Here is a 26,950-nt window from a genome sequence, read left to right as displayed (position 1 = left end):
CCCCCACTTGCAATGTATTTGATGCTTAAGTACTCTGAAGTGTTACATTTTTAACTGATGAAGGTGCACATGGATGAGATTCAAACTTTGTAGACCGAGATTGAGATATTGAAGGCAGACCATCAGAAGAAGAAACATTCTCTGAGGGCAGCGATACGGGCAACAGCTGATGCAATAGTCCAGAGCCAAGCGGTATTGGCGGAGAGTCACTCCTCATTAGCGGAGAGTCAGGCGGCATTTGTGGAGAGTCAGGCAGACGCGTTGAAGAGGGAGAGGAATGAGATGGAGTCACAATCCATGCCAGGCACACCTGTGAGCTCTGGAACTCTACCTCCGACAGGCAAAGTCAACATACGTGGCGGGTTAGTCAGGTTGTCGGTTCACCCTGACATTTCCATTCCTCTTCTGACAACAGAACTTGGCCAACTGCTCACCAGGCAGTGGGTCGCCCACACCATCATTCTGTTCTGCTATTCCAAGGATGTGTAACTGAAGAGAGATACCACGAGTGGGCACAGAATACAAACTGGGATGGATCCCTAGGCAAATGTGGCTTACCAGTGAACCTCCGGGTGTTCATCATTAATACTGTGTCTCAGAAGTTTCTGTTCATGACTGATGCAACCCGAAAAAGTATTAAATACAGAATTAATGAGTACTTGAGGTCACCGAGAAAGTCTGGACATGGCCTGCTCTCCCTTATGTAAGGTATTAGGCATTTTCCCATGTTTAATACAATATGTACTGTAGGCTATGTTTACTTGTCAGACTGCACAATAGCCAAATAAGCCACCTGCATTTGTTTATCTTCAAAATGCTTTAAATGCTTTATTATCCAAATGTTAAAGCATATACTGTACAGTGCTGTATTTCTTCATCGCATATTTATGCTTTCGTTAATAAAAAAAAAGATAAAAATACACTTTCAAAATGCTGATGTTTATTTAGTTATGGATCCATAATGCATTTCTATGGGAATAAATATCATTGATTTACAGAAATATTGGAACAAAGTTGTCTAATGAAGGCAAACAATTCAACCATCACCATCACATTGTACAGCGCCATATATTCCATTCCATCCTAACGGAAATCGGTGTTTCGTTTTTCATTTTCCTCAGAATAGAAACATAATATTAATCAAATTAATTAAGCCAAATTTCTTGAAATCAATCCCATACACTATGTTATTACAATTTTTTTTAAATTCGCTGGTAATGCCAATATTGAAGACTATCAAATGCTTCTCAAAGATTCCATCTGGTGTCTCAAACTAGCACTAACAGAAAAAATGCCTGACAATTAGATAACGTGCCACAGAATGATATTAAAAGTATGAAATAACACATATCGAATCATGTAGTAACCAAAAAAGTGTTAAATAAATAAAAATATGTTATATATTTGAGAGTCTTCAAAGTAGCCACCCTTTGCCTTAATGACAGCGCTTTGCATTCTCTCAACCAGCTTCATGAGGTAGTCACCTGGAATTCAGTTCAATTAACAGGTGTGCCTTCTTAAAAGTTAATTTGTGGAATTTCTTTCCTTTTTAATGTGTTTGAGTCAATATGTTGTGTTGTGACAAGGTATACAGAAGATAGCCCTTTTTGGTTAAAGACCAATTCCATATTATGGCAAGAACAGCTCAAATAAGCAAAGAGAAATGACAGTCCATCATTACTTTGAGACTTGAAGGTCAGTCAATATGGAACATTTCAAGAACTTTGAAAGTTTCTTCAAGTACAGTCACAAAAATCATCAAGTGCTATGATGAAACTGGCTCTAACGAGGACCGCCGCAGGAATGGAAGAGTTACCTCTGCTGCAGAGGATAAGTTCATTAGGGTTACCAGCCTCAGAAATTGCAGCCCAAATAAATTCTTCACCGAGTTCAAGTAACAGACACATTTCAACATCAACTGTTCAGAGGAGAGGTGAATCAGGCCTTCATGGTCAAATTGCTGCAAAGAAAACACTCCTAAAGGACAACAATAAGAAAAAGAGACTTGCTTGGGCCAGGAAACATGAGCAATGGACATTCGACCGGTGGAAATGTGTCCTTTGGTCTGGAGTCCAAATTGGAGATTTTTGGTTCCAACTGCCATGTCTTTATGAGATGCGGTGTGGGTGAACGGATGATCTCTGCATGTGTATTTCCCACCGTAAAGCATGGAGGTGTTATGGTGTGGGGGTGCTTTGCTGGTGACACTCTTGTGATTTTTTTTTATAATTCAAAGCACCCTTAACCAGCATGGCTTCGACAGCATTCTGCAGCAATTTGCCATCCCATCTGGTTTGTGCTTAGTGGGACTATCATTTGTTTTTCAATAGGACAATGACCCAACACCCCTCCAGGCTGTGTAAGGGCTATTTGACCAAGAAGGAGAGTGATGGAGTGCTGCATCAGATGACCTGGCCTCCACAATCCCCTGACCTCAACCAAATTGAGATGGTTTGGGATGAGTCAGACTGCAGAGTGAAGGAAAATCAGCTAACAAATGCTCAGCATATTTGGGAACTCCTTCAAGACTGTTGGAAAAGCATTCCAGGTGAAGCTGGTTTAGAGAATGCCAAGAGTGTGCATAGTTGTCATCAAGGCAAAGGGTGGCTATTAGAAGAATCTCAAATAGAAAATATATTTAGATTTGTTAAAAAACAATTTGGTTACTACATTATTCCATGTGTTATTTCATAGTTTTATTATATTCACTATTATTCTACAATGTAGAAAACAGTAAAAAATAAAAAAAAACCTTGAATGAGTAGGTGTTCTAAATGATTTGACTGGTAGTGTATGTCATATTTCTCAGCAAGCACGCCCCCACAACGGGCAATTTTTTTCCTCGAGGCCCCAACACCGGACCATTTTTTCCCTCGAGGCTCCCACACCGGCCTATTTTATTCTTCGAGGCTCCCACACCGGCCCATTGTATTCCTTGATGCCCCATTTTTTAGCCAGATAATGATCACTTTGCACAAAATAAAACTAGTTAGGCTCACTAGACTAAAGATTGACCAGCCCATCTGGCATTTGCCCAAAATGCCAGATGTCCAGTCCACCCCTGGGGCGGCAGGTAGCCTTGTGGTTAGAGCTTTGGGCCAGTAACCAAAAGGTTGCTGGATCGAGTCCCTGAGCTGACAAGGTAAAATGTCATTCTGCCCCTGAACAAGGCCCTGCTAGGCTGTCATTGTAAACAAGATTTTGCTCTTAACTGGCTTACCTAGTTAAATAAAGTAAAAATAAATCACACTCCCCACCTCACACAATCTCTCCTCTGATGCCTGACTGAAGTGATAATAATGCTTTCTTCCACTTGTCTTAGTTTGCAGTGGCACTCGTATTTATTTTCTCACATGTTTCTTTGAGGGGTCATTAAACTAGGCTTTGAGTTGAAAAATGAAGCAGTGAATCATATCACAGGTCCCATCTGCTGGCCTGCCTAATCTGGGCATACGGGCCCAAATACATATGGCCGCCACATATGCTTCCGTGCTAATCGTCCTGAGCCTTGAAGAGGGATGTACTTAAAACGAATTGATACATAACAGAGAGAGAGAGAGAGATGAAGGGAGCACGAGGGAGATTTGGGTAAATCTGATAATCTCTCAGTTTTCTTGGAATGATTATTATTATGTCTGTTGACTTATCATTCCATTTAGATGTGTGTGTGTCCATCACACACACACAGCAACTGATCTCTGAAGAGTAGCCCGGATTAATCAGCATACACCAACACACACCACCGAGCATTGTGCTCTAGAAAATTACTTGTCTTTTTGACATTGAAGAATTGTGATGTTTTTGTTTTCACCTCAAGAAAAGTCTATTGGATATCTGATATGAACATAATGGTGGATGAATTATGGGAATACAATGGAGGAAAATATGAAACTGGCATATTATTTTGTGCTCATGTTGGGGAAAAGTTGATGAGCGAAAGGCTTGTTACTGATAGATGCAGTCTACCATCTCCCTTTAGCTGATGAAATAACATAACCAACTAATCAGATAGAGGTAATTACACTTTTATTAACATATGCTTTCAGAACAGTTATTATGAGAAGCTGTTTAGAGTTACGATTAAAACATATTACTCATCACCTTTGTATTCACACCACCTGCTGTCTTCATGTGAATATAATTGCATTAACCCTTTATTGCCATTTTATGACCTGTTATTTTACCAGAGACGTTGACAGAGACCATTCATTTACATGTGACATTTATCAGGCCATACCATCACACTATCAAGACTGCTGGCAAATCTCGCTGTTGCCTGAAAAAGGTAGGCGTATATTCTGATTAATGCATGTGACTTTGGACACAATCCAAATACAGGAGTGCAGGCAAAGGGGAGTCTGATGGTAATAGCATGCTGAACACGGCCAATGAAAGTTGTTACCACCGAGCAATGCACGGGGAAATTGAACCCAGCTGATCGACTCTCTGAGAATTGGAACTAAGTAATAGGTCAATTTGAAGGGCCCAAGGACCTACTCACAGCTTAATCATGGTGGGGAACAATTGAGGGTTGGTGAGTCTAGGAGAGGAAAAAGGGGCCTAGGTGGTGTACCTGAGACAAAGTATGCTTTTGGTGCTGTTATAGTACAGCATAATTACTGTTTGCAATGCGCACTCAACATGTGCAATGGAATTATAATTTTCTGTCAGACAACGTTGTATTGACACATTATCACTAGAACATATTGCCTAGATAACAGCATGAGTCATTTCATTTCCTGCTTTACATTTACAGTACAACCCATATTGTGTGTGCTGTTGCACACATGCCAAATATTTCAGCAGATCATGTAATGAATGATAAACTAGGTAATTGAGTCAGACTTGATTGGTTTGGACTTGTCTTAATAATGAGTAGTGCTATTTTACCTGGGCCCTGTGTTAACCTGTATTTAGCCTGCATCTGTTTTATTGTGTGAAGAGATCATAGAGGATAGAGTCCAAAGCTAAACCACAGGGTCCTTTCACTACAATGGACTACAACGAACACATTGAAGTCCTCATTGACATGAATCCAAAGGACGGGGTTGCAGCAAATGAGAAATCTGAATAGGGCTGCTGCCTTTTTCTCGAACATGAGCCAAACCCAGTGGAGAGATAAGCACAAATTGGACCAGATTGTAGCTTTCTTCATTTCTCCCTTCCTCTTTGTCTTTCTCTCTCTCTTTATCACCATCTCTCCCTCACTCATGCTGAGACAATTGCACACTGATACACAGAGACACAGATACACACACACACATACACACAAGTACAGTTTCATATACAGAAGCTCACATATAGAAATATACAATTACACATCCATACACATAATGCACGCACACACACACAGCCACACCCACGCAAGTATGCTACCTACCTTGTGAGGGATTTCATGTGGAGACCTAATATGCCTCATTATCTTCCCTACTTTACCTTGAGATTTGTTGATGCAAAACCAGCCACAATGCAATTTGCATTCATTTGTTCCCATCCCCTTGAAGAGCAGTAATTAGAAAGCGCTTTTCAAAAGGCTGAGAGAGAGAGAGAGATTCCCTTGTCACAGAGACACCGCACCTCCATCAAGGACAGTGTGTGTGTGCCTGTGTGTGTTTCAAATCAAATCAAATCAAATTGTATTTGTAAACAACAGGTGTAGACTAACAGTTAAATGCATACATGCGGGCCCTTCACAACAATGCAAAGAGAAAGAACATTGAGAAATAAAAGAAAAGTAATAAGATGTAATAATAAATACACAATGAGTAACGATAACTTGGATCCACGGGTTACCAGTACTGAGTCGATGTGCAGGGGTATGAGGTAATGAAGGTAGATTGGCGTAGCGTGGAATAAAGTGACTAGGCATCAGAATAGATAATAAATGGTAGCAGCAGCGTATGTGATGAGTTTGTGCAATAAGGGTCAATGCAGACAGTCCGGGTAGCTATTTGGTTAACTACTTACTAACTATTTAGCCGTATTATGGCTTGGGGCTAGAAGCTGTTCCTGTTGGTTCCACACTTGGTACATCGGTACCTCATGCCATGCTATAGCACAGAGAACAGGAGGGAGGGAGTCTTTGACAATTTGATGAAGTAATGCAAAGGGAACTCAACTGCGCACGTCCTTCTTATAGAATTCCAAGGCGCATATTGAAGAACTCTCCACATTTACTTTTCTTCAGGCAAGAAGATGAGTAGGCCTAACGAACAGCAAAAACACTAGCTTATGTCAATCTATTATCCCCCATAGTACAAAAGTTGACCTATTCTATTGGTCAAATTGTCCTTCTGTGCGATAATTAAATATTCCAAACATACTCGGGGAAGTTGTGGGATGCCGTAGACCCCAAATTAATACAACCACTGGCATTATTATTATTATTTTTTAATCAGTGTGTCACGCCCTGACCTTAGAGCTTTTTATGTCTCTATTTTGGTTTGGTCAGTGTGTGACTTGGGTGGGCATTCTATGTTCTTTTTTCTATGTTTTTGTATTTCTTTGTTTTGGCAGGGTATTGTTCTCAATCAGGGACAGCTGTCTATTGTTGTCTCTGATTGGGAACCACACTTAGGTAGCTTTTTCCCACATGGTTTTTGTGGGTAGTTCATTTCTGTTTAGTGTTTTGCACCTCACAGGACGGTTTCGGTTTCGGTTATTCTCTTTGTTATTTTTGTTTTAGTGTTCAGTTCCAATAAAAAGCATGAACACTTACCACGCTGCGCTTTGGTCCAACGATTCCTCTTCCTCTTCTTCAGACGACGTATACCGTTACACAGTGAGGCTGATGCAACAGATAAGAAGTTTAGCTTAAAATGTTCATCAACTATTAGGATATTTCTTCACATTATAAGCACAGCAATGAGCACACATAAGTAAACTATAAGTACAAATGTTCCAAAATGCAATCAATTAGCAGGAAATCACATGTTCTCAAAAGTGTCTGCAAATGTGATTATGCATGTAATGCATTTTTATGGTAAAAACGAACTTCCCCAAACTCACACGCTGCCTATGTATGCCAGTTAGGCTCAACACAAGTTGTAAAGCGGATTAATGTACTTCATTTTAAGAAATTATTTGGCCACTTTAGTTGTGATTACAAACCTTGTCAAAACATATAGGCCTATGGGCAAGGCTGCATGAGCTGTGTGACTATGATTTGAAAAAGCTGCATGCACTGTAATGCACACGCTGGGCATCATTCACAAGTGATAATACATCATTCATAAGTGATAATATATCATTCACAAGTGATAATACATCATTCACAAGTGACAGGCTAATGTTATCAGACTATTCTTAATTTAATCTTGTCTTTACATAACCTAAAGAATATATGTGTGAAATTAGTTTAGATTTAGAATGGACAATTATCATGCACCTGTCTCAGAACAGGATCAGGAGAAAAAAATAAATGTCAGCGATGCACTTAAATAGCGAATGGACAACAATTTTCCCTTGGTTAATTTATATTATACTCCTGTTATAAAGTGAAGCAATGTGCTTAAAATTAGGACAGTTTAAAAATGCATATAATAGGTCTAGCTGATGGGATCTTCTTCTTTTTAATAGAGGCCATCAAAACTCTGTTTTCTCATGCAATTGCATAGCCTATAGAGATGTTGCACAACTTGAGCTCATGGGCTCTCATGAAGTGGTTGATTTGAATTATGATTACATTTGCATTGATGTCAGAGTGATTAGAGGGACAATAGAGTGCTGAATACCAGCAGTTAGCAAGTTTGGTAGCCTACTAATGCCCATCAGCATCATCAGAGTTTGGAGAAGCCTACTGTAGTTACCATGACTAAATGTTCAGATGGAATTTGACTGCAGTTATGACTCATGACTGCCATTGTGGTTCTAATACAGCTTAGTTATGAGTTTGAAGGGCACTATGATGTTGAACGCTGAACTGTAGTAAATGTACAGCATTCTCACATAGGTGTTCCTCTTGTCCAAGTGGGAGATGGCAAGGTGGAATAGAGATTGCGTGCATTTCTTTCTGTGGATTTGTTTGGGTGGTATACAATTTGGAGTGGGTCCAGGGTGTCTGGGATTATGGTGTTGATGTGAGCCATGACCAGCCTTTCAAAGCATTTCATGGCTACATACGTGAATGCTACGGGGCGATAGTAATTTAGACAGGTTACCTTGGTATTCTTGGGCACAGGGACTATGGTGGTCTGCTTGAAACAGGTAGGTATTACAGACTGGGTCAGGGAGAGGTTGAAAATGTCATCGAAGACACTTGCCAGCTGGTCAGTGCATGCTCTGAGTAGTTGATCTGGTAATCTATTGTGAATGTTAACCTGTTTAAAGGTCTTATTTACATTGTCTATGGAGAGAGCGATCACACAGTTGTCCGGAACAGCTGTTGCTCTCATGCATGGTTCAGTGTTGCTTGCCTCAAAGCGTGCATAGAAGGCATTTAGCTTGTCTGGTAGGCTTTCATCACTGGCCAGCTCACAGCTGGGTTTCCCTTTGTAATCCGTGATAGTTTGCAAGCCCTGCCACATCCGACAAGTGTAGTACGACTCAATCTTCGCCGGCGTAGTAGAATTCAATCTTAGTCCTGTATTGCTGTTTTGCCTGTTTGATGACTCGCCGGAGGTTGTAGCGGGATTTCTTTAAGGTGTCCAGATTAGTGTCCCCTCTCCTTGAAAGCGGAAGCTCTAGCCTTTAGCTCAGTGCAAATGTTGCCTGTAATCCATGGTTTCTGGTTGGGATATGTACGTACGGTCACTGTGGGGACGACCTCGTCGATGCACTTGTTAAGGAAGTCTGTTAACAATGTGGTAAACTCCTTAATGTCATCGGATGAGTCTCCATAATCCAGTCTGTGCTATCGATACAGTCCTGTAGCTTAGCATCATCCTCTTTTTTGGACCATGTCCGTATTGAGTGCGTCACTGGTACTTCCTGTTTGAGTTTTTGCGTGTAAGCAGGATTCAGGAGGATAGAGTTTGGGTTAGAGGGAGAGCTTGCTATGTGTTTCTGTGTGTGGAGTAAAGGTTATCTAGGGTTTTTTCTTTCTTCTCTAGTTCCACAGATGACATGCTAGTGGAAATTAGGCAAGACGGATTTCAGTTTCCCTGTATTAAAATTACCATCCGCTGAGAGCACCGCCTCTGGATGGACATTTTCTTGTTTGCTTTGCAGCTACTTTGGCAGCTACTTTGTCTGTGTGTGCATTCGTGCAGGTGTGTGTGCGTGTTTGCATGAGTATGATAGGGTATATGGGACAAAAATCCCTGCTTCACAATTGAATAAAGGGGCAGTGGTGTCTCCCAAACTAATGCAATCTCTTATAAAATCCTTTTACATTGCCGAATGATCTAACCTGTTGAATGAGATTTACGAACCTGTCTGAATACCAACGTGTCAAAATTATAAGTGGATACTGTAACTAGCCTACCTCTTCAAGCTGCCAAGTGACATCTTTATTTTAACATTGTCCTTCTTCCCCGCCATTCAAAGTGTAACAATTGTTTGGCGGGCCTGTGTTGCTAAACATGCAAACTGCAAGCTGTCTCATGGAAATTAAAAGGACAACTGGTCTGCCAGGGGGGTTATTTCAGACAAAGAATACTAATCAAAGAATTATAGCTGGATGGATATTTATATTTGAGATGCCTCTAATCCTACTGCGTAAAACACACATGGCAAAGGCTGATTATGTAATAGCTATGCTGTTGTTAAAATGAATATCTGGGAAATAATTCTGAATAACACCTGGATTACTTTGCAATGTAATAGTTGTAGAATGCTATGCTTTTCTTGTTTGTGGAATCACGTAGATCTTTCAGTTGTTTCCCCAGCCATGCCCTGGGGTAATGATGGACCAGCATTCCCATTGCAGTTATTGGACCATACAATTTACACAATAGGGACAGAATTGATTTGTTTTGAATTTGGATGTCTATAGTAGACATTTTAGTGTAATTCAAATGTCTATGAGAATATTGGTCTATGATTGTGATTCAATTAGAGATCAGAAGTTTTGCCTGATTGCAGGACCCAGATCTGGCCCGTGGCAAAAGCGGTTTGGTTTAATGCTGATCATTCACACAATCAGGACCTACAGAGAATCAGAGATAGCCCACAGCCATGCTTGGCGTTTTCCTTGATTAGATAACATGGTGATTCAATGGCGTGAGATGATGTTCACTGGAAGTTCAAGCAGAAAACTGGTTGCCAGTTGTGGCGGCAGGTAGCCTAGTGTTTAGAGTGTTGGGCCAGTAACCGAAAGGTTGCTGGATCAAATACCCGAGCTGACAAGGTAAAAACCCACTGTTCCCTGGTAGGCTGTCATTGTAAATAAGAATTTGTTCTTAACTGACTTGACTAGTTAAAAAAAGGATACATAAAAAAAAGCGAATTAATTGACATTACATGGTGCCATGTGCTGCTAGTATTTTTTTTAAATCTTACTTAGTGATGACGATACATCTTCCCTTTCAATAAGAATCTGATCACAATTGACTTACACTCTTGTCTTAACATTGCCAGTAGCTATTGTGAACAGTAACTGCCGTTTTAGACATTAGTCAAGTATGGCATTGATGATATTATGTCAACAGGGAAGATGCTTGCTATAGCGGGTGCCAATTGTAAAATTACCTTCAATTTTGCTCATCTACTTATCTTGTCCCCAGTGCGGTTTGTTGCTGTTGCATAAATGGTTGTCGTAATACCATTGATGAATATCTAAAGACATAAGCATTTACCTATGCTGGTTTCCTTGTAGGGAGTTTGCGCGTTGGAAGGTGAGGAACACAGCCATCGAGAGGAGGGACCTGATCCGGAACCCCGTGCCACTTATGCCGGACTTCCAGCGCAGTGTCCGGTTGCTAGGGCGACGACCCTCCACGCAGCAGTTCATTGACACCATCATCAAGAAGTATGGCACCCACATCCTCATATCAGCCACCTTGGGAGGTAAGAAAGTATATATCTACATCTACTTTATTAAGACACCCTTGGTGAGCCACAACAATGGCTTGTGGGACGCATTTGGCTCCGGGCTGCCAGGTGATTACTCCTGATTGTGGTGGGTTTGACCAAATTGTTTCCCTGTGACCTTATTTAGGCAAAGTGCTGTTAATGTCTATGACACTTTTTTGATGGCTTATTGATGGGGAATTGATGGGAAATAAATGTAGATGAGATATCAATGGGTAAATTGGTGGTTTTGACTACCCCCTCTAAAAGCTACACTTCCTCTCATGGTTCTGTCCTGTTAAGATAACATTTGACGTAGTTGTATCTCATCAGACGTAGTTTTATCTCATTAAACATTGGTATATCAAACTGTCACTGAGGAGCTCACCCTATAGAAAACTATCTTTTCTGTATAAATCTGAGACTTCACTTGAATGTCAAACAGTCTGTTTAATAATTTAGTTAAGGCAAGGGTGGGGGATTTCATTGGCAGAGGTTTAGAGTTGCAATATCAAGTACAAGTCTGCAAGGTGATTCACACTAACACACTAATTATGGAATTCTGCAATGTGATATTGAAGCGAAATATGATACTAAGGTAAAGTATTAATACGTTCAAAATAAAACCATTCCCAGCAGGATGATTCACTGCTGCCACAAATGCACATGTGATTAAAGGTTGATGATAGATTAGGGGAATATTGACACAGAACTGATTGCAATTTTGCAGGTGACAATTTTTTCTCTGTTCGCTGTTTTCTTCCTCTCTCTTACGGTTTCTTCTCTCTCTTACTCTTTATTTATTGCTCTCTCACACACACTCTCTCTTTCATCACCAGATCATCTTTAACCTTGAAGGCATTTCAGAGCGTTATCGCCTAGAAGTCACTCATCTCAATCTCTGGGTTGCATATTAATACAGAACACCATTATGTGATCTGATAAACCCAGATTACAGGAATGTACTGAAAGCTGTCCTGAATGCCCAGAGCTATTGCATCTAAAGTGATAAAGGAATACAGAAAAGACAATGTTCTCTTCGCCAGACTCACTTTATGAGCTAAAAGGAGTGTGTATGTCTGTGTGTGTCCATGAGTGTATGCGGATGTAGCATGTGTATGTTTGCTTGCACATCTGTCTTTTACTCTGCATATGTTTTGGTTCATATGTATGCAGACACTATTGGAAGTGCACATTTTGCCATTGTGCAGTATAATACTAGAATGTAATATATCCTGTAAGAAATACAGTAACCCACACACAAGTAACATTAACTCCTCAGTAGAGTACCTATATCACCAGTAGGCACTGGTGCTTAAATGATATACAGATAAATCGATACCTTCCCCTCATGTATTGCTTTTATATATCCATCATCTTGTATTATTTCATTACAGTAGCCAATAAAATTGTGCCCCTATTTGGCAATATTGTAAATCCATAAAAATGGCAAAACGTCATTGACCATAGACTGAGACAGAGCTTTAGAAAGCTAAAGGCTCAGCCATAGGTATGAATCAATTTAGTCATTATTGAGGTCCATCGTCAAAGAGCTGCCCCAGTAAAATGTGAGACAATGTATTTCTTATATAAAAAAATCACCCACAAGTATAAAATCTAGCTGGGCCTGACTTCACTGGGGCAAGAGCAGTAAATTAACATATTTATGTACAGTAGACCTACTTTCGAATAAACAGAAGAGGGGCAAAGCTATAGCGATAGAGAGTTAATGTAGGATCATTATCCTTATGCAGTAGGCCAAGGGTGTCTGTATAACCTTACTTCCCCCGGGGAAGAGCAGGGAGAGAATGGGTCTGTCATATTCCCACGCCATGGTACTGCTGGTCCAACCAGGCATGAGACATGGGCCTGAATGCCGCCCCCGGTCAAAGCCATCACAAGCTAAGTGACCAATCCAAATGTATAGCCAAGGGCCAAATAACCAATCATGATGCAGGAAGTTGTGAATATATGTGACATGTTCTTGAATGAGTTCCAGATAACTTGGCTTATAGGAAACATTTGCTCTTTATGCTGTTCAAATGACCTTTATGTCGTTTTAACTAACAGGCGTTAGTCATTGTTTGTTGCTGTGTAAAGGTTCAGGGCTTTCTGCTGGGGTGTTCACTTCTTCCCCTGCAGTGCCAGGATGTTCACTACTAAAGGTCATTCCCTCGGTGTGAAAGCAATCCACTCACTTACGCCTGTATCCATTTCAACCTTTATAAACACATCATCTGGAATTATTAAGCGAACATAGACTGTTTTTAGTGAAATGTTGATGCATAAATGGCAGTAATGGCAGTCACTTTAGAACTAACTTACATTTGACATTTTAGTCATTTTGTAGACGCTCTTATCCAGAGCGACATTACGGAACAGTGACCAGAAATAGCTATTGCTTAATTCATCTTAAGATAGTTAGGTGGGACATCAACATATCACAATCGTAGGAAGTACTATTTCCCTCAACAAAGTAGAATTATGATTACAGTGAATTTAATGGAGATGGCTTGGAAACTTCAGTACTTCAATACTTGGTGCCTAACTAGCAACTGATGGACAACAAAGTGTGCATACAGTGCCTTGCAAAAATATTCATCCCCCTTGGCATTTTTCCTATTTTGTTGCATTACAACCTGCAATTTAAATAGATTTTTATTTGGATTTCATGAAATGGACATACACAAAATAGACCAAATTGATGGTGTGAAATGAAAAAAACACTTGGTTCAAAAAAAGTCTAAAAAAATAAAAAACTGAAAAGTTGTGCATGCATATACTGTACATTCACCCCCTTGCTATGGACCCTCTAAATAAGATCTGGTGCAATCAATTACCTTCAGAAGTCACATAATTAGTTAAATAAAGTCCACCTGTGCGCAATCTAAGTGTCACATGATCTGTCACATGATCTCAATATATATACACCTGTTCTGAAAGGCCCCAGTGTCTGCAACACCGCTAAGCAAAGGGGCACCACCAAGCAAGCGGCACCATGAAGACCAAGAAGCTCTACAAACAGGTCAGGGACAAAGTAGTGGAGAAGTACAAATCAGGGTTGGGTTATAAAAAAATATCTGAAGTTTTGAACATCCCACAGAGCACCATTAAATCCATTATAATTTCTTTTAAAGAATATGGCACCACAACAAACCTGCCAAGAGAGGGCCGCTCTCCAAAACTCACGGACCAGGCAAGGAGGGCATTAATCAGAGAGGCAACAAAAAAACCAAAGATAACCCTGAAGGAGCTGGAAAGCTCCACAGCGGAGATTGGAGTATCTGTCCATAGGACCACTTTAAGCCGTACACTCCACAGAGCTGGGCTTTACGGAACAGCGACCAGAAATAGCCATTGCTTAAAGAAAAAAAAAAGATACGTTTGGTGTTTGCTAAAAGGCATGTGAGAGACTCCCCAAACATATGGAAGAAGGTACTCTGGCCAGATGAGACTAAAATTGAATTTTTTGGCCGTCAAGGAAAACGCTATGTCTGGTGCAAACACATAGCCTCTCGTCACCCAGAGAACATCATCCCTGTGGGGATGTTTTTCATCGGCAGGGACTGGTAAACTGGTCAGAATGGAATGAATGATGGATGGCGCTAAATACAGGAATTTCTTGAGGGAAACCTGTTTCAGTCTTACAAAGATTTGAGACTAGGGCGGAGGTTCACATTCCAGCAGGACAATGGCCCTAAGCATACTGCTAAAGCAACACTTCAGTGGTTTAAGGGGAAACATTTAAATGTCTTAGAATGGCCTAGTCAAAGCCCAGACCTCAATCCTATTGAGAATCTGTGGTATGACTTAAAGATTGCTGTACACCAGCGGAACCTGTCCAACTTGAAGGAGCTTGAGAAGATTTGCCTTGAAGAATGGGCAAAATCTCAGTGGCTAGATGTGCCAAGCATATAGAGACATACCCCAAGAGGCTTGCAGCTGTAATTGCTGCAAAAGGTGGCTCTACAAAGTGTTGACTTTGGGGGGGTGAATAGTTAAGCATGCTCAAGTTTTCATTTTTTGTCTTATTTCTTGTTTGTTTCACAATAAAACATGTTTTGCATCTTCAAAATGGTAGGCATGTTGTGTAAATCAAGTGATACAAATCCCCCCAAAATCTATTTTAATTCCAAGTTGTAAAGTAATAAAATAGGAAAGGGGGAGTGAATACTTTCGCAAGCCCCTGTACATGAGTGAAGGATGATACCAAGGAAAAGAGTAAGTCAACAATGGTATCATATTTTACTGTATCATAATACAAGTCCCACTTCCTGTCTTCCTTGTAGGCGAGGAGGCGTTGACCATGTACATGGCCAAGAACAAGCTGGACAGAAAGCTGGTCAACGCCACTCAGAATGTGGAGGCCCTGCACCAGCTGGCATCCTCATACTTCATCGACCGAGATGGCACCATGCGGAAACTCCATGAGATCCAGATCTCCACCAATGCCATCAAGGTATGCCATCTATACACAAAAAAACAGTATTTAAATATGTTCAAATGTTTCCCACAGGATATGGATATAAAAGGAATGTGTTTAAAAAGTGGGATAATGTCAGCAACACCATTTTGCAGCTCCCACAAGTGATCTTTATTAACAAGGTTTTTTAACAAGACCAACATGATCTTATTCAGGTACACACACACACCTCTGACCTCCAGCCCCCTCCTAGCCCCCTGGAGAGAGTGTCTTGTCATCTTTTTGTTGTCCTAAGTGACAGGCGGATGAAGAGGTTCTGGCAGACAGGACTCTGGGTAGCAGGAAGTCAAGCATGACAAAATTAAACAGAATTGACAATGGCTGCTGAGTCAGGGCCGGGCGAGGAGTCGATGAGGGAAGAAGCACACACAGCATATTCTCAACGGAATAAGTATAGCCACTGTAACCAGCCACACTGTGTGGAGCCAGAGAAGACCTGTCTGACTGTCTTCTTGACTGACAAACCTACACTATCTCTTAGTGGTACCGATGTTGGACTGTGTATGTGGGATATATTGGAACATTAGGAAATGTGTGTGTGTGTGTGTCCGTATGTGTGCATGTGCTTGTGTGCATGGGCGCGTGCGTGCGTGTGTGTCTGAATGTGTTTGTCCTCAATTATCAGACATCAAAGAATGTGCCCACTCAAAGCCAAGTATTGTTGATTAATAATTTAATCTGTCTCACACTACAATTACATTCACCATATCATGATTGGACTGTGTCAACTGAGGGCAAATATAGCTTATTTAGTGAGGCAGAAAAGTTATCAAATCAAGAAACACTTCATCACATTCATTTCATCAAATATATTACAATATGTTGATATTATTTTCTATTTAAGTGGAAGGAACAATTGGTCCTTCAGGCGTTTGACTTTAGGTATACAGTATACCTAAAGTAAACCACATGAAGACAATAGAAAATAACAAAAAGAGTGTATTAAAAGAAAGAGAATAACTGTCACGTCCTGACCTTAGAGAGCCATTTTATTTCTCTATTTGGTGAGGTCAGGGTGTGATGTGGGGTGGGCATGCTATGTTTTGTATTTCTATGTTTTGGCCGGGTATGGTTCTCAATCAGAGACAGCTGTCTATCGTTGTCTCTGATTGGGAATGATACTTAGGTAGCCTTTTGTATTTTGTGGGTAGTTGTCTGTGTTAGTGGCCTGTATAGCCCTAGTCAGCGTCACGGTCGATTTTGTTGTTTCTTGTTTTGTTAGTGACATTTATAACATAAAAAGGAAAATGTGCGCTCACCCCACTGCACCTTAGTCTCATTCCAACAACAGTCGTGACAAAAACAGACCTAATTTAGAATTTAGGAGGACAACAGTATCACAGAAATCCATTTGCATTGATTCCCAAAAGTAAACCGTGACAAAATAAAAAATCAGTTTTGACAAAAAATATATAAAATCAGCAAAAACAAAGTCCTCTCACTGTCAACTGCATTTACTTTCAGCAAACTTAACATGTGTAAATATTTGTATGAAAATAACAAGATTCAACAACTGAGACATAAACTGAACATGTTCCACAGACTAACAGAAATGGAATAATGTGTCCCTGAACAAAGGGGGGTCAAAATCAAAAGTACAGTAACAGTCAGTATCTGGTGTGGCCACCAGATGCATTAAGTACTCCAGTGCATCTCCTCCTCATGGACTGCACCAGATTTGCCAGTTCTTGTTGTGAGATGTTACCCCACTCTTCCACCAAGGCACCTGCAAGTTCCTGGACATTTCTGGGGGGAATGGCACTAGCCCTCACCCTCCGATCCAACAGGTGCCAGACATGCTCAATGTGATTGAGGTCCGGGCTCTTCGCTGGCCATGGCAGAACACTGACATTTCTGTCTTGCAGGAAATCACGCTCAGAACGAGCAGTATGGCTGGTGACATTGTCAAGCTGCAGGGTCATGTCAGGATGAGCCTGCAGGAAGGGTACCACATGAGGGAGGAGAATGTCTTCCCTGTAACACGTAACATTGAGATTGCCTGCAACAACAAGCTCAGTCCGATGATGCTGTGACACACCGCACCAGACCATGACGGACTCTCCACCTCCAAATCGATCCCGCTCCAGAATACAGGCCTCGGTGTAGATACTGACTGTTACTAACGCTCATTCCTTCAATGAAAAACGTGAATCCGACCATCACCCCTGGTAAGACAAAACCGCAACTCGTCAGTGAAGAGCACTTTTTTCCAGTCCTGTCTGGTCCAGCGACGGTGAGTTTGTGCCCATAGGCGACGTTGTTGCCAGTGATGTCTGGTGAAGACATGCCTTTACGACAGGCCTACAAGCCCTCAGTCCTGCCTCTCTCAGCCTATTGCGAACAGTCTGAGCACTGATGGAGGGATTGTGCGTTCCTGGTGTAACTCAGGCAGTTGTTGTTGCTATCCTGTACCTGTCCCGCAGGTGTGATGTTCAGATGTACCGACCCTGTGCAGGTGTTGTTACACGTGGTCTGCCACTGCGAGGTTGATCACCTGTCTCCCTGTTGCGCTGTCCTAGGCGTCTCACAGTATGGACATTGCAATTTATTGCCCTGGCCACATCTGCAGTTATCATGCCTCCTTGCAGCGTGCCTAAGGCACGTTCACGCAGAGGAGCAGGGACCCTGGGCATCTTTCTTTTGGTGTTTTTCAGAGTCAGTAGAAAGGACTCTTTAGTGTCCTAAGTTTTCATAACTGTGACCTTAATTGCCTACTGTCTGTAAGCTGTTAGTGTCTTAACGACCGTTCCACAGGTGCATGTTCATTAATTGTTTATGCTTCATTGAACAAGCATGTGGAAACAGTGTTTAAACCCTTTACAATGAAGATCTGTGAAGTTATTTGGATTATTACGAATGATTTTTGAAAGACAGGGTCCTGAAAAAGCAACGTTTCTTTTTTTGCTGAGTTTGAGGCCACTGCCCACACAAATTAAGGCTGATACACATACTATTGAAACTGCTACGCTTTGTCAGAAAAACTACCATCCAAAATCACTGGTTGGTCCATCTATCCCACTATAAATAGGAGGTAACGGCAGAAGTAAAGTCAGCGACTGATCCTGCAGTCACGTAGCAGACAGACAACGATCTGTACGTGGAGAGGAAGCTGGGTCTGAAGCACAGCCGGGATCTATAAACACAGAGAACAAGGCCATGCACTTCCAATATTGATTTAATATGGCTGTGAGTCCAACTTCACAGTGAGATGCTGTGGCCTATGGAGAAAACACAGGCACAAAGACATCAATAGAGTCCAAATCTAAGATGTTTCCTGTCTGGCGAGTAAGCACATTTACCGTATAGTACTGCAGTGTTGAGTTTGGTTGCAGTGCCGTTTTACTTGGTGGTTTGCTTGCAGTAATGTAATGTGAGTTTTAAGACCTGGAAGTTGCTGTTGTATATACAGGTAAGTTGTGGTATTTCATTTCCCTTTCAGAATTTTTCACATCCTCATCTTATCATGTTATCTCGCATACAAACACAGGCAAGTGCACATAAATGCACACACAATACTGTTTGTGTTGTCATATGTCTAGAGTAAGCCCTGATCTTTCTGGCCTTGACACTCTTTCTGTCCTGATGCCTCTTGCTGGAGGGGGGACGTGCCCCAGACACTTCAATAGGTTTTGGTGAGGCAGAAGGAGAAAAATGAAGAGTAGGAAAATGTGTGCGTGTGTTTGTGTGTGTGTGCGCGTGCGTGTGTGTGTGTGTGTATGTGTGTACAGGCATTAGTGTGTGCTGGGATGGCCTGAGAGCATCCACTGATCTGCCAAGCCTGGCTATATTTATCAAGCTCTCATCCCTGGCCCGTCCCCCCGTCTCCTCAAGCCTTAGCACTGCTTAAGAGGTTCCAGCAACATGCCAACGTTAATCAAAACGAAGACTTATTTCCACTGCCCCGGTGACGCCCAGGGCAAGCCGTGGACTTGTTATTTTTCTAAGACCCCACACAGGAATTTATCTGCCCAAACCAATTGATTTTTGGAGCCTAGAAGCCTCAACCATCACCTCCTTTCCTTTTGGCTTTAAAAAGTTCACAGCCCTATGGGTGGCTTAATAACATCATTTCAAACAAACAAGGTTTCTGGGCCAAAGTGTCTCTGTAACCGGCAGTTTCTTGTCTGGGCTGTGAAGTTGTGAAGTGTGTGTAGTGAAATGTGTGCGTAGTGAAATGTGTGTACTTCCTGAGACATCTTTCTCTTGATTCAGTGTAGAGTTCTCATTCTCAGCCCGAACCCTATGAGCCGGGACGGGCCCAGTTTTCCTCTCGCCGTGCTTTTCTAAGACAAGGGCTGTTTCCTCGTCTTCTCACTCTGCTGCTGCATTGTTCTCAACACCAGTTTAAATCAATATACTGTTTTAAGGGGATTTGTTCAGGTTCAGGTTCAGGCTCATTACATTTCTGTGATGTTGGACCGGTCCTAGGCTCAGGCTTCAGCTCACTAAGCTTGGGTAAGACGGGCTCGAATTTTCAGGCCCGATGATAACTATAATTCAGTAGCCCTAAAAGAGAACAAGGGAGCTCAATAATTTTAAACATCAGCTTTTAAATGGAATAAATCTAAGGGGAAAGAGAACACACACACACACAGCTGCCACAGGCGGACTGACCTGAGGTTACTGAGTGATGTGATCATATGGGGGGATTCCTGTACTTCATTTGTCTCCGGGAATGCAGAACAGTTCTTCACTTCCTACACATTGAGAAGATGACAACTAAAATTGCCAAGAGCATCCACTTTATTCTACTGCTTTTGCAATTAAATACACACAGCAATATCCATCATCCATATTTCTATTCATCAGACCACAGTATTTATCTATAGGTCAACCCATCCATTACCCCCACCATTCCCTCAGCCAACTACCTTTCATTGTGTTTGGTACCCTGGCTACCCATTCATTTGGCTTTCCATCCACCCATGTCTCAGCAGGGCAAAGAAACAAATAATTGGGACACAGCATATTGGCTAAACCTGTAACATACCCCAAATCAGAGATAAACAGCACAAAGAAGAACTGCGCATGGCACTAACACCCTGCTGTGACAAATGAAAAGGAGGAGACGTGCTTCTGGGTAGCACAGGGATGGGCTACTGACAGCCCAGCAGGGATGGGCTATTGGTGGCCTAATTAAATAAAACAAAAATAAAATGTATATATATTTAACATTTTTACAAATGTTTCTCTCCGCTGTCAAGAGGGTGGCGGCTAAAATGCTTTGCTCACAAGGTGGGGTGGGCCCCCTGGGCCCCCCCACTAAATTTTGCTTATGGCCCCCAAAAGGCTAGGGCCGACTATGACTGCATATGTGGGTATGGATGTGGGTAAACAAACCCCCGAATCACTGCGGCCCCTCATGATTCAGATGCCCGCATCCCTGGTGTAGCAGGACCCAATAGCTACCTAGGAGGGGTGGATAATTTAAGAAGGAAAATAAGATGCCCAGTAAAGCGTTTTAATGAAAGATTACAATTTTACGAGCAGGCAGTTCTTCTGTTACCAAGCTCCAGGATGATTATGCAGGGGTGGGGAGGAATATGGTTCCTGCTGTGTGACGTTGGCTTGTGTTCCCACAAGGTTACTTCCCTGAGGAGTCACTCTGCTGGCCTGATTTACACCAGGATTCAATATGCAGATTTACTGATGATGCAGCAGGATCCTGTTTCTAATTTGTGATTGCCACCTCTGTGGTCCCCAATGCTCTGGAGTAGAGTGGAGCAAAATGTGTCTGAGGTGTTAAAATTAACAGGCCCTATTATTTAACCCAGATTTTTTGGTGTGAATATAACTAGGCTTTGATTGGTTGGTTGAGGAGGGTGTGGCCTAATGAAGGCATTTGAATTTTGAAGCAGCCTTATTATTATTCAATCTTGGTACTCAGTTTAAGCATTACCAATTTGACCAATTGTTACCTTTCCATGTAGGCTCGGAACACAATTAAAACACCTCACATTTCATGAGTTGTGCGGTTAGGCCATGTGATACAGTGAAGTTACCTCTTACTAAATTTCATGGAATCCCTTTACATTCCAAAAGCATACTTCCTCAGAGATGTGTCCAGCCACAGAGAGTTACTGGGGAGCATGTCCCTTCAGAGATGTGTCCAGCCACAGAGAGTTACTGGGGAGCATGTCCCTTCAGAGAAGTGTCCAGCCACAGAGAGTTACTGGGGAGCATGTCCCTTCAGAGATGTGTCCAGCAACAGAGAGTTACTGGGGAGCATGTCCCTTCAGAGATGTGTCCAGCCACAGAGAGTTACTGGGGAGCATGTCCCTTCAGAGATGTGTCCAGCCACAGAGAGTTACTGGGGAGCATGTCCCTTCAGAGATGTGTCCAGCCACATAGAGTTACTGGGGAGCATGTCCCTTCAGAGATGTGTCCAGCCACAGAGAGTTACTGGGGAGCATGTCCCTTCAGAGATGTGTCCAGCCACAGAGAGTTACTGGTGAGCATGTCCCTTCAGAGATGTGTCCAGCCACAGAGAGTTACTGGGGAGCATGTCCCTTCAGAGATGTGTCCAGCCACAGAGAGTTACTGGGGAGCATGTCCCTTCAGAGATGTGTCCAGCCACAGAGATTTACTGGGGAGCATGTCCCTTCAGAGATGTGTCCAGCCACAGAGAGTTACTAGGGAGCATGTCCCTTCAGAGGTTTGTCCAGACACAGAGAGTTACTGGGGAGCATGTCCCTTCAGAGATGTGTCCAGCCACAGAGAGTTACTGGGGAGCATGTCCCTTCAGAGATGTGTCCAGCCACAGAGATTTACTGGGGAGCATGTCCCTTCAGAGATGTGTCCAGCCACAGAGAGTTACTGGGGAGCATGTCCCTTCAGAGATGTGTCCAGCCACAGAGATTTACTGGGGAGCATGTCCCTTCAGAGATGTGTCCAGCCACAGAGAGTTACTGGTGAGCATGTCCCTTCAGAGATGTGTCCAGCCACAGAGATTTACTGGGGAGCATGTCCCTTCAGAGATGTGTCCAGCCACAGAGAGTTACTGGGGAGCATGTCCCTTCAGAGATGTGTCCAGCCACAGAGATTTACTGGGGAGCATGTCCCTTCAGAGATGTGTCCAGCCACAGAGAGTTACTGGGGAGCATGTCCCTTCAGAGATGTGTCCAGCCACAGAGAGTTACTGGGGAGCATGTCCCTTCAGAGATGTGTCCAGCCACAGAGAGTTACTGGGGAGCATGTCCCTTCAGAGATGTGTCCAGCCACAGATAGTTACTGGGGAGCATGTCCCTTCAGAGATGTGTCCAGCCACAGAGATTTACTGGGGAGCATGTCCCTTCAGAGATGTGTCCAGCCACAGAGAGTTACTGGTGAGCATGTCCCTTCAGAGATGTGTCCAGCCACAGAGAGTTACTGGGGAGCATGTCCCTTCAGAGATGTGTCCAGCCACAGAGAGTTACTGGGGAGCATGTCCCTTCAGAGATGTGTCCAGCCACAGAGAGTTACTGGGGAGCATGTCCCTTCAGAGATGTGTTCAGCCACATAGAGTTACTGGGGAGCATGTCCCTTCAGAGATGTGTCCAGCCACAGAGATTTACTGGGGAGCATGTCCCTTCAGAGATGTGTCCAGCCACAGAGAGTTACTGGGGAGCATGTCCCTTCAGAGATGTGTCCAGCCACAGAGAGTTGCTGGGGAGCATGTCCCTTCAGAGATGTGTCCAGCCACAGAGAGTTACTGGGGAGCATGTCCCTTCAGAGATGTGTCCAGCCACAGAGATTTACTGGGGAGCATGTCCCTTCAGAGATGTGTCCAGCCACAGAGATTTACTGGGGAGCATGTCCCTTCAGAGATGTGTCCAGCCACAGAGATTTACTGGGGAGCATGTCCCTTCAGAGATGTGTCCAGCCACAGAGATTTACTGGGGAGCATGTCCCTTCAGAGATGTGTCCAGCCACAGAGATTTACTGGGGAGCATGTCCCTTCAGAGATGTGTCCAGCCACAGAGAGTTACTGGGGAGCATGTCCCTTCAGAGATGTGTCCAGCCACAGAGATTTACTGGGGAGCATGTCCCTTCAGAGATGTGTCCAGCCACAGAGATTTACTGGGGAGCATGTCCCTTCAGAGATGTGTCCAGCCACAGAGATTTACTGGGGAGCATGTCCCTTCAGAGATGTGTCCAGCCACAGAGATTTACTGGGGAGCATGTCCCTTCAGAGATGTGTCCAGCCACAGAGAGTTACTGGTGAGCATGTCCCTTAATTTCAATGTTTCCAGAAATAGAAAGTCATTAGGCGAGTGGCAGGTGATGGGCAGATTAAGAAAGCTCTGCAGTGGCAGCAGTCCCCTGATGAAGACACTCCATCATACTGGATGTATCCCTCCCTCAAGCCCCAATCTATTCCCTCCTTCTCTCAGGCTACCATCATTTTAATCCTGCCCTCAGTCGGTAGAGTTATGCAACAGCAAATATGGTTAAAGGACAGCGCTAGATGTCTTCAGGAGTTTGAGAATAAATGATGCACATAACTGTGCCTTGATTATCTTACTGTAGCTATACCACAAAGGGCTGTGTTGTCAGTAGTAAACCTCCTCACCTCTGCACTGCAACAACTGATTTGTAGGTGTGCAGCACAAAATGGCTGCCATGCGTGCTATAGGTGGGCTCATTGTTGGTGAAGGAGGCAAGTTACTTCCTCTTGACATTTCAAGCACATTGTGACCTGGCAATATACAGTACATGTACATTTATGTAATTTTACATTTACATTTTAGTCATTTATTATCCAGAGCAACTTACAGGAACAATTGCGGTTAAGTGCCTTGCTCAAGGACACGTCGACAGATTTTTCACCTAGTCAGCTCACGGATTCTAACCTGCAACCTTTCGGTTACTGGCCCCAATGCCCTTAACCGCTAGTAGTTAATTACATATTTCTCAGAAAGAAAGAGTGATGGAGGAAGAAGGAATGATTAGTTGATTGTGCTTTATATTGCCAAATACTTCAGCCACCCAAGCCATAGACAGTTCACTCTGCTTCCATCCGACCAACGGTACCAGAGTATCATCTCTCAGACCAACTGGCTCCGAGACAGCTTCTAACCCCAAGCCACCAGACTGCTAAAAAGCCGTAAGACTGCTAAATAGTTAAATGGTTATAAAGACTATTTGCATTGACCCTATCTTGCACTGACTCTACGCACACTCACAAGACTATACAGTATATACACACTATAAACACACCATTACAGCCATTACAGTGAGTCCATCCTCCTATAGCTCTTCCCACAAGCCTCCTCTGATACACACTCACGAACACTACATTGACACTCACACACATGCATACCAATACAACACATACACACACGCACACGCACACGCACACACACGCACACATGCACACACATCATAGGCTGAAGGCATGGTAAAGTGACTAGGCATCAGAATGGATAATAGTAAGAGTAAGAATAAGACGATTAGCAACAGCATGTGATAAGTGTGTCTGTGTGTATGTTTGTGTTGTATCGGTGTGTGTGTGGGTTTTGTGTGAGTGTCAATGTAGTAGTTAACATTTTTACTTTCTCTGCATTGTTGGGAAGGGCTCTTAAGAAAACATTTCGTCGCATTTCGGCTCATGATAAATCAAATTTGATATGAACTGCGTGGACGAGCAATTCCCTGAACTTCAGCAAGCTATCAACAACTCCTAAAGCCAGTCTTATTGGAGCCATATTTTTTCTGTCACAATTGGTGCTTGAGGGAAAAATGTACAAATTGTAACAATTGGTGTTAATTAAAAATAGATGGTGATGTCATTTAACAAAATGGGTATTGAACATAATGTTGTCACTCATCCCCATTACATAATATATTGAAATGCCAATGCTCCTAAGGTCTCCAGTGTGACGTGCTCTTAGCAATCTATTATGCACATAATTGACAGGAAATATGCTCTAACCGGTAGTGGGATCCATCTAAATGAGAAGAGGTGGTTAGGATGTAATGCACCCCACAAATCAATTACCCTGCTCTGAATAGAAATTGAGTATGCATTGAAAAAAAAAAAAAAATGAACGAACATAGGAACAATGTTATCGTCCTGTCATTATAATCCAAATATGCTTGTGATTCTAGGTATCCTGGATTTTGGAGATCAGAGAAGAGACAAAGAGTATGTTCTAGGGCCATGGTAGTTAGGACTACAAAACAGCATGGTTCCCCTGGGGTTCTGAGTTGTGTTCAGCTTAACAATCCAGATCCTCTAAATCCTCTTTGGCCTGTTTCAGCTCTTTGATTGCTCCTTGTATTTTTATTATGTTGTATGACATTTTTTTTCAATATTGTACGTATGTGTGTTTGAGAGAGAGTGTGTTTGTGTCTGTGTGGAGAGAAACTGCCTGGTATCCTACTGGGCATTCAGATTATCAAGGATGGTAATCTGTTTTTCCTGAATAGGTCTTTCCACCTTTTGACAATATGATTATTGGATGTGATCCACTATAGCACACATTGATCGAGGTAAAATGTCTATTGTATTTTCTGCATTCTCATGTGTGCGAGCGTGTGTCTGTGTATGTGTGTGCAATACAACCAGAAAGTAATTTATTCTATGATAAGCAACAACAAAAGGGAGAAAAGCACCCTGTCAGCACCCATCAAGATGCCACTGTTTGATAGGCTAGGCAAGAACAATAATCAATCTACTTTGAAACGTTATGCAAGGCTGCAGAGAGCTTGTAAAATGTATTCTTTGGGCTTCTCTGTCAATAACTCTACTGTAGCTTTCTGACATTTTAGAGTTTGGAGTGGTGGAGAGTTGCAGTGGTATGGATGCTGCAAGCATATCTATCTTTACATACAGTTCAATTTTGAAAATATTTTTAAAATGATGTTGTCCGTTGTTCTCTGATTCAGTCATAGTTTTGCAGAACATAGCATATCTACCCTTTGACAGGAAGGGGCATACTATTCAATGTTAAGCATACTATTCAATTGCATTCTCTGTTATTGCAGAGCACACAATGGTTGAATCAATGTTGTTTCCAGGTCATTTCAATTAAATTACGTTGAACCAATGTGGAATAGATGCTGACTTGACGTCTATGCCCAGTGGGTTTTTAGGAGCCTGTCACTTTGTTTCCCCCCTGGTTTCAAGTTTTACCCCATAAGAGAGTGACGCCAGGATATACAGTACATCGGTTTTATTTCCTGCTTGTCAACCTGTCATCTGGCACTGAATCAACATTAAAGACAGGAAAATGTTGTCACATTGTCAATCGCAAAGTGTTGTAGTGTTGGCTGAACAGGAAGTGGGAAAGAGGACGTTTAAGGACTCTAAACACATTTTACTTGGTGATTTGATGATTCGATTTACCCATCATTGCATTCTATGTCAATGTAATTGTATCAATACCTGTAGCTCTTTGCTCACCATGAAGTATTTGACTCTTCCCACATCTTCGATAACCCCTATTCACATGAGATTGGACTTCATGCAAGCTGCTAACGCAACCCCCCACCTTCAAGCTTAGAGTTTTCTAACCAAGCCAAAGACTGAGTGAA

At 42.4% G+C, this 26,950-nt stretch overlaps 1 protein-coding gene across 1 annotated transcript in view; it reads left to right on the top strand.

The window, feature by feature from the left end:
* The window catches only part of LOC110523605 (BMP/retinoic acid-inducible neural-specific protein 1-like), a 162,488-nt gene that overhangs the window by 68,563 nt on the left and 66,975 nt on the right, over nucleotides 1-26,950 (top strand). Inside the window, exons 3-4 of the mRNA XM_021602462.3 lie at nucleotides 10,757-10,947; nucleotides 15,240-15,409. Coding sequence (XP_021458137.2) covers nucleotides 10,757-10,947; nucleotides 15,240-15,409 — 361 coding nt within the window. The remainder of the gene's footprint in view (nucleotides 1-10,756; nucleotides 10,948-15,239; nucleotides 15,410-26,950) is intronic.

This window comes from Oncorhynchus mykiss, chromosome 5 (assembly GCF_057628025.1).
Source record: "Oncorhynchus mykiss isolate SJ-2025 chromosome 5, ASM5762802v1, whole genome shotgun sequence".
In the NCBI taxonomy this organism is placed as follows: domain Eukaryota; kingdom Metazoa; phylum Chordata; class Actinopteri; order Salmoniformes; family Salmonidae; genus Oncorhynchus; species Oncorhynchus mykiss.
This window is presented reverse-complemented; position numbering and strand designations above follow the sequence as displayed.